Source organism: Plasmodium reichenowi, chromosome 6, assembly GCF_001601855.1.
Source record: "Plasmodium reichenowi strain SY57 chromosome 6, whole genome shotgun sequence".
Lineage (NCBI taxonomy): Eukaryota > Apicomplexa > Aconoidasida > Haemosporida > Plasmodiidae > Plasmodium > Plasmodium reichenowi.
Genome location: NC_033651.1, coordinates 756941 through 765864, shown reverse-complemented (window position 1 = coordinate 765864; position 8924 = coordinate 756941). Strand labels below are relative to the sequence as shown.

Genomic DNA, 8924 nt, shown 5'->3' with positions numbered 1-8924 from the left:
TTTTTTTTTTTTTTTTTTTTTTTTTTTTTTTTTTTTTTTTTTTAATTCGATACGACTGTTTTCATGTAAATTTATTATATTATTTTCTTTTTAATTTAATAACTTTTATTATATATATATATATATATATATATATATGTGTATATATTCATTTATTTACTTACCTTTTTGTTGTTTTAAATATTATATAAACACCTTGTCTATAAGTATTAATATAATAATATTTATCCAAAATTGACATAAAATTTGGAACGAACTAGCAAGATAAATAATATGATGTTTTTTAAGTGTAATAATGTTTTTACCTTGGTTTTTTTGTTGCTCTTATATTTTAACAATATTGTCTACACCCATGTAGATGATATAAAAGATACATCCCAGAAGAAAATTACATATGATAAATATAATACAAATAAAGAAAATATGAATAATGAAAAAAATGATAATAAAGATAGTATTTATAATAATAATAATGATAATATTAATAAGGAAGATGAGTATAAATTTTTATCTATAAAAAATTATAGGGATAATTTATCAAATAAATTAAATAATGAAAATGATCATATGAACTATTTAATAAGAAAAAGAAAAGATAATGCTCAAGGAAGTCAACAGTTCAATGAAAATAATGAAAATAATGAAAATTCATCTATCATGAATTCAGAATCATATAATAATATTATCAATTCTAATGAACATAATGAAGAACAAATAAAAAAAAAAGAAGAAGATTTAATTGAAGCATTTTTCCCTTTTATATTAAAAAAATTAAATAACGAATCATTATCTGTTGATCATAAATACGATGATTATGATAATTTACCAAGTGATCATAATGACACACATAAAGAAAATTCAAGTGATCATAATTTATTAGAATATAAATTGGGTAATAACCTAAAATCATATTTGGTAGAAGAAAATGATGTTCCTCAAACAACAACTGATGACATAAATGAAAGCGCAAGTAGTGACTCTGAAGACATTCAAGAAATTCTCAGTACGGATTCAAATACATCTCATTTGAAGGAACAAAAGAATCAAACAAATCCACCAAGTCAACATAAATCACAAGGAACAAAGGGTGTATCAAATTCACAAGTAATTTCACCTGAAGGAAAAGGTGAACAAAAATCACAACCTCAACACCCTTTAGTTAAGAGTGGGGATCAAAAATTAGAACACCCAAAAGAAATTGATGATAATGCGGAAAAAATAAGAAGAACGTTATTAAAAGAAAGCAGAGATATTAAAAATACAACAGCCATAATAGACGAAACAGTATATAAATTTGAACAACTGATTATGAAAGGAAGATATTATGCCACTGCAGTGAAAAATTTTGTTATATTTAAAGTAAATTATATTTGTGAATATTCCAAATGTGGACCCAATTCACGTTGTTATATTGTGGAAAAAGATAAAGAACAATGTAGATGCCGACCTAATTATATAGTTGATATGAGTGTAAATTATTTTAAATGTATACCTATGAAAGATATGAACTGTTCAAAAAATAATGGAGGTTGTGATGTAAATGCAGAATGTACTATTGTTGAAGGTGCAGTAAAATGTCAGTGTTCACATCTTTATTTTGGTGATGGTGTATTTTGTGTAAAGAATTCTCAAACAAAACAAACTTTATATATTTTACTTATAGTAATATTGTTAGTTTTTCAAAATTTTTTCATTTAAAATATAAATAATACCGATAAATGAAGATTCATATGTAAATAATAATGGCATTAATTAATTATTTTTTTTTTTTTTTTTTAATTCTTTCAATCTCATTCAAAAATTAAAATAACATTTTCCTATTTTGGGATTATTATAATTTATATATTATCTAATCTTTTTTTTTAAAATATATATATGAATAAATTGATGAAAAAAGGAAAAAAAAAAAAAAAAAAAAAAAAGGAGAAAAAATATAAATATATAAATATATGTGATATAATTATTTTTTCAATATAAATAAATAAATAAATATATATATATATATATATATATATATATATATATATGTATGTATGTATGTATGTATGTGTTGTTTTTCTTAAATTATATAATTGTAGAAGGTGTAGAAAATTAGCAGGGGGACAATTTCCTTTTCAGTATCATAAAATTGATATATTCATTTTGGAACCATGAAAAATTAGAAAAAAAAAAAAAATGTAATTATAATAATTATCATTATTATTATGAAAAAGATGAATATGAAAGTTAGTGTAGAGAAGCTGAAAGCGTCATGTAAAATTATCATTAATAACTTAAAACACCAGAATAAATATTTAATTTTTCTTAAAAAAGGTAAGTTAATAAATATCAAAAAAAAGGAAAATGAAGAAAAGCATAGCAGAGATAATATTTTTCAGAATAATTCAGGATATTATAAAAATAATACTCATATTAATAGTAGTATTAATTTTTCTTTCTTTTTTTTGAACTCATTTATTCATGATATAAAGGAACATAATAAATTATATTTATTCAATAAAAGATATTTAAGTAATAATATATTTTATACACAAAGGGTTAAAGAACATGAAGGTACAAATAATAAACGCATTGGTTTTGAACATATTATAAGAATTTTGAAATCTTTAACAAATGTAAAATATAATAATAAGGTGAATTATAGCCTAGAAAAAAAACTGATATTGTTATTACCACATATATATGAAGAATGTAGAATGAATTATGTACACATGTCATGTATTTTATATAATTTTCATAAATTAAAAAATAAAATTTCAAATGAATATAAAAAAGGAATTTACAACGAATTTAACAAGATATTTGTACATCATATAAATCAATTTAGTTTAAAAGAATTAATTATTATATTAAAATGTTTACTAGAAGAAAAATATGTACAGAATGATAAAATTATACATTTTTGTATTTTTAAATTCATCTATTATATGTGTATGGATATATTATATTACAATAGAAATGAGAACTTTTCTTTAAATTTTCTAAAAATTTTAACAAATGATCCTTTCAAAGAATATATCAAAACGTTTTTTGTCTTAAATATTAATAGAATAAATATAAATGATGATATAAATTGGTTTTATAATTTTTTATGTAATAATAGTTTAAATGAACATCATAATAAAAATATTTCTGATATTGTAGACAAAATGTGTACTTCCAAATATATAAATACCTTTTTTACCTTGCACGATGTAGCCACCTTTTTAAATTTACTTAAAACATATAATAATATAAAAGGTTTACAATTATATACGTTTTTATCACATATATATATATCATTTAAATATATAAATATAGTTCAACCTTTTTATGAACATATAGAAGAAAATTTTTTATCTTATGAACGTGGTGAGAAATTACACTTTTCAAAAAAAGGATATATGAAAAATGATATAGTAGATATGAATAAATATATGGATGAAACAAATTCAGATGATTTAGAAAAGAAAAATAAAATGTTGATAGAAAATAGCTCAAAAAAAATGGTTAGTACAAAAAAAGATATAATTTACAACGTAATTCATTGTAATGATAATAAAGATAATACAAATAATATATGCAAAATTAGTATGAGAGAAAATATGCATAGCTTATCTGTTATTATATATTTAAGTATTAAGAATAAATTGAATAATAAATTTTTATACATACTAGGGAATTATTTATTATTGGAACGTATAGAATATATAAATTTAATGGATATATGTAACATATTTGATTTACTTATATATAATAATGATATTTTTAATAATAATAATAATATTTTGTGTCAAGATAAATATCATTTAATTTTTAAAAGAATAAAAAATTTAATTATTAAAGAAAAGTCTTACAAGTCATATGCCATATGCTGTATATCTATAACAAGAGCGAAAAATGAATTATCTACACATTTCAATAATTATGTTATTAATATATATAAAATAATTTTGAAAAAAATAAATTATCAAAAAATATATAAAAGGGAGAATATTGTTATATTTGTTAATATTGCAAATTTTATAAAAGACCAGAAAGTAAGTTCTTTGTTTTATTTTTATTATTTAAAAAAATTTTCATATAATTTTTTAAAAACCTTAATTAATAATAATGAAATTAATAATAATAGGACATGTCAAGATATATTCATAAATATAATTGATTTGTATGATATACTTAAAACATTTACTAATATATTGAAAATATATGAAAAGAATAATTATTTTGATGTTATCAAAAAAAACGATATAACACAATCTTTAAATTTATGCATGGAATACATACTACAATTCTTAGAAAACATATGTTTTAATAAAATTTTAAAAAATGACGATAACTATAATGTCAATAAGTTAAAAATATTAAATCAAATATGTTTCCATGTAAATTCATTCTTTGTCTTATTTAAGAAAATTGAAGAATCCAATAAAATACATAAATCAACAAAAGTATATTATTTTAACATCCTAAAGAATTTTAAAAAGGATATTTTAAATTATCATAAAAAAGATCTGTTTACTATCATATATGATAAGAACAGGAATATAAATCATAATATTGATAAAATTGAAAAAATATATAATAATAATATTAATAATAAGACGATGAAGAAGAAAAATGTTTTAAATATTTTCAATTTTTTATTTACCTTTAATGGATATAATAATAACACAAAGTTGTTATGATTTCAAAAATATAAAAAAAAAAAGTATCAAATATTCTTTTCTATTTTAATATGCCTTACTTGTAAGGCCTTTAATTCGTGTGTCCATTCTGACAAGTTTTTAAATTTTAATTTATATAAATTAAACTGTATTATGTAAAATACATATATGTTTGTGTGTATATTTATGTTTATATTATTTTATTATTTTTTTTTTTTTTTTTGTAGACATATATATATATATATATATATATATATATATATATATATATATGTATATATGTGTGTGTCAATTTATATATTTCTTTTTATTTTTTTTTTAAATGATTTGTATACCATTAAAATATATTTGTACAACCTTTGAGCTAATTTTCAGCTCAAATAAAATCGACACTTCGTTTTTTTCTTTTCTTTTTTTTTCTTTTCTTTTTTTTTTTTGGTTTGTTTTTTCTGCACGATTAAAGACGAAAAAACAAAATTTAAATAAAGTAAAAAATAATTATTTGAAATAAAATAGTTAATTTTTTAAAATGATTATTTATTTTTATTTTTTTTAATTTTGATAATTTAATTGTTTATTTTTTAAAATATTAATTTCCTGCATTTCTATTTTTATATATCAAATCATATAAAAATGAATATGAGTATGATTGTCGTTTACATAATATTTACAGCGTGCCTTATTTTTGTTGCCTGAGGGGATTTCTAATTAAAAAGAATTTTTTTATAATTTTTTTTTTTTTTTTTTCTATATATTATGCTTTATATATTCCATATAATAATTTTAAGACAGTATAAAAATGTAATTATATAAAGAATTTCATTTTATTTATTTATTTATTTGTGTTTTTTTATGTAAATTTTATATATAAATGTATGAAATATGTGAGCATTAATATAAGCTATATGTATATATATATATATATATATGTATGTATGTATTAATTTTATTATATGGATGATTTTTATATAAGAGATTATAATGCCCTTAAGAAAACAAAAGAAAGGATCATGAATATTAATATGCTGTTCATTTTATACCTGTTCATTATGACTGTTTATTGTTCACAAATTGTTGATTATGAAAAAATACAAAAAATTGTAAATGAAGCTGATGGATGTTCATCAGATGATGTAGATTATATGAATAATTATATAAACAAATTATATTGGATATGGACAGATAACTTTTTTCGATACTTACGTATTAAGACATATATATATGAAAATGAAGAAATTTATGAATCTATAAATAATAATATTATTATTAATAATTCTTTTAATAACATTTTCGATTTATTTAATGATAATTTTATACAATATAAACAAAGGGATGAATATACAAGACGGGCTTTACTTATTTTATCAAATGAACAATCACTTAAAAAATTTATAAGAAAACATGTACCTAAAAGAAAAATCAAATTCTTTCAAAAATTATCCACAGAAAAATTATTAAAACTTTTATCTGACGAAAAAAAAAACTTAATTAATTCTTATGAGAAATATAAAATGTTTGATGAATTTAGAGATGTAGCAAATTCCAAATATTATTATCAAAAGGAGTTGCTTGATAGTAAATCAGAAATTAAAACAGAAGATAATATATATCCAGATAAAAAAAATAATCCCAAAGATAATAATAATAATAATAATAATAATAATATCAATAATAATTATTTAGTAAAAAATGTACTTACCCTTGATATAAACAATATACCCGTAACAAAAGAATTATATTTTGATTACTATGATAATAATAAATGGAATAAATATTTTTATTCAGATGAAGATGAAGATAAATTAATAACATGAAAACTTAAAATTATACTTATATATTTATACTTACGAAAGATATATAATACCTATTATCAAGTAAAAATATGGAATGATTAATATTCTACATATATATATTTATAGAGCTTAATATTTTGAATTAATCAAAAGGTTATAAGTAAACATGAAAAAAAAAATGAAAAAAAAAAAAATAATAAATAAATAAATAAATAAAATGAATGTAATTATGTATACATATATATATCTATAAAGATTAGCATATTTTTATATACCCATAAAATTTTTATTCTCTTAAAACATTAAATATAAAAAAATTTATATACATATATATGTATATATTAAATATTTGCATTTATATAAAATTATAAAGATTTATTAATTGGATAAAAAAATTTTGGTACCATTTTTTCCTTTAATTCCACTTGATTTTTATAAAATTTAATAAAAAAATAATCCTTAATTTTTGCATACCATTTTATATTCGTTAATGCCGTTTTTTGGTTCTGCTCACTTTTATAAGCATCAATTAAATTTAAAGCTGACATTTTATATTTTATGTACTTATTATATTTCAAAGGGTTATAATCCTTATTATGTAGCTCAACACTTTCATCAATATCGTCATAAATTGAATTTACATCGCTTAAACTTAATTCTAAAACATCTTTATTTTCACCTAAAAAATAAAAGAAGAAATGACATAATATATATATATATATATATATATATATATAAATCTATAATATAAAGATATATTTTATATGTACACACATTCTTATCTTTTGACAAATTTGAGGCATATTACCAACTCGAATCCTTTGGATTGGTCTTTTTCCAAAGAGTAAGGATGTTGATACGATTCTTTTGGGAATGAGATTTAACATTTATCAAATCAGTATAATATATAAATTATTCCTAATAAATATAAATGTGATTACACACAACACATTTAAATATATATAGTATATCAGTTCTTTATTTATTTATTTTTTATAATTTTTTTTTTTTTTTTTAAAGCATTTTCTGAAATAACGTAAAATATGTATATATATATATATATAATATTTTTTGTATAAGAGATATGTATTTAAAACTCTTAAAAATTTTTAATTAATTATGTATTTTTTTTTTTTTTTTTTCTACGTATTTCCACCATATAATATATTATAAGTAAAATACAATAAAAAAATATATGTATTTTATATACATATTTATTCAGAAATTAAATTTTTTTACTTGAAATTATAAATTATACTTTGAATTTTGTTTTACATATATCCGAAAGATTACTCATGAATTTTTATAAATTATGTAAAGATATACACCTTATATATAATGTAAATATGTTTTTTTAAAAGTCATTTGAAGGTACTCATTGTATAGTGTGTTTTTTTTTTTTTTTTTTTTTTTTTTTTTTTTTTTTTTTTTTTTTTTTGTATATTCAAAATATATTGAAGAAAAAAAATATACACAATATATTATTTTTTAACGTATAAAGGATATTTATTTTAATTATAAAAAGGACTTTTACTTATTAAAAAATAAAACAAGTATAAATATATACTTAAAGATAATTGTTTCATCTATAAGTCAATACGTTTTAAGAACATTCGGATTTTCTAATATATATAGATTAAATGGATTATATCAAAATATGTTTATCTCAATCGTGTATATATTTAAATCTAATTATAATATTATATATATAGTATTATTTTCCTAATAAACAATAATGAATAATATAGGTTATATAAGTTTTTTTGTATACAAGAAATATTAATGATATATGAATACTGTGAATTTATTTTATTTTTTCCCTTTTATAAAATGATATTCCTTTCATTGCGTAAAGTATCAATTTCATTATTCGTTTAAGGACAAAAGGATAGAAATTGAAAAAAGAAAAAGAAATATCTTAATTAATAAAAAAAAAAAAATTGTATAATTAAATATAATTAATGAATTTAAAAATATTTACCTTATGAAATATTATGCAAGGCATATAAGATCAAAAAAAATAAAAATAGTTCCAAATTTTCAAGCAATAGTTGTGAATAAAATGGTTAGTATATATAAAGCTAATAAAAAAAAAAAAAAAAAAAAAAAAAATATATATATATATATATATATACTTATATTTATATATATGTTAAATTATCTTCATAAAATTAATTAAAATAAATTAAATAATTAAATACCTACAATTATATATATGTGTATATATTTAAAATGCAACCATAAACAACACAAATTAGGACATAGGTCTTAATATTCTATTTACTTCTTTTAAATAAATTATTTCATTAACATACATATTGTGTATTTTTTTTATTTATTCACAAAATAGCCATTTTCCAAACAAAAAAAAAAAAAAAAAAAAAAAAAAAAAAAATTTCTTAAAACAAATATATATATATTAAAAAAAAAAAATAAAAAAACACAAAAAAACAAAAAAGAAAAAAAAAAAAAAAAAAAAAAAAAA

At 18.0% G+C, this 8924-nt stretch overlaps 4 protein-coding genes across 4 annotated transcripts; 3 read left to right on the top strand and 1 right to left on the bottom strand.

Annotated features, from left to right (window-relative positions):
• Positions 1 to 273: 273 nt before the first annotated feature.
• PRSY57_0618800 (merozoite surface protein 10) lies at positions 274 to 1698 on the top strand (the record flags this gene model as incomplete). The annotated part of the gene is made up of 1 exon (XM_012906563.2): positions 274 to 1698. One exon carries the CDS (start codon positions 274 to 276, stop codon positions 1696 to 1698), a length of 1425 nt encoding a protein of 474 aa, XP_012762017.2.
• Positions 1699 to 2204: 506 nt separating this feature from the next.
• Positions 2205 to 4667, top strand: PRSY57_0618700 (hypothetical protein; the record flags this gene model as incomplete). Its single annotated transcript, XM_012906562.2, has 1 exon — positions 2205 to 4667. One exon carries the CDS (start codon positions 2205 to 2207, stop codon positions 4665 to 4667), a length of 2463 nt encoding a protein of 820 aa, XP_012762016.2.
• Positions 4668 to 5599: 932 nt separating this feature from the next.
• On the top strand, positions 5600 to 6460 carry PRSY57_0618600 (hypothetical protein; the record flags this gene model as incomplete). The annotated part of the gene is made up of 1 exon (XM_012906561.2): positions 5600 to 6460. One exon carries the CDS (start codon positions 5600 to 5602, stop codon positions 6458 to 6460), a length of 861 nt encoding a protein of 286 aa, XP_012762015.2.
• A 344-nt stretch (positions 6461 to 6804) lies between these two features.
• On the bottom strand, positions 6805 to 7326 carry PRSY57_0618500 (hypothetical protein; the record flags this gene model as incomplete). Its single annotated transcript, XM_012906560.2, has 2 exons — positions 6805 to 7118; positions 7248 to 7326. The coding sequence occupies 2 exons, from the start codon at positions 7324 to 7326 to the stop codon at positions 6805 to 6807; spliced, it is 393 nt and encodes a 130-aa protein (XP_012762014.1).
• Positions 7327 to 8924: the final 1598 nt, after the last annotated feature.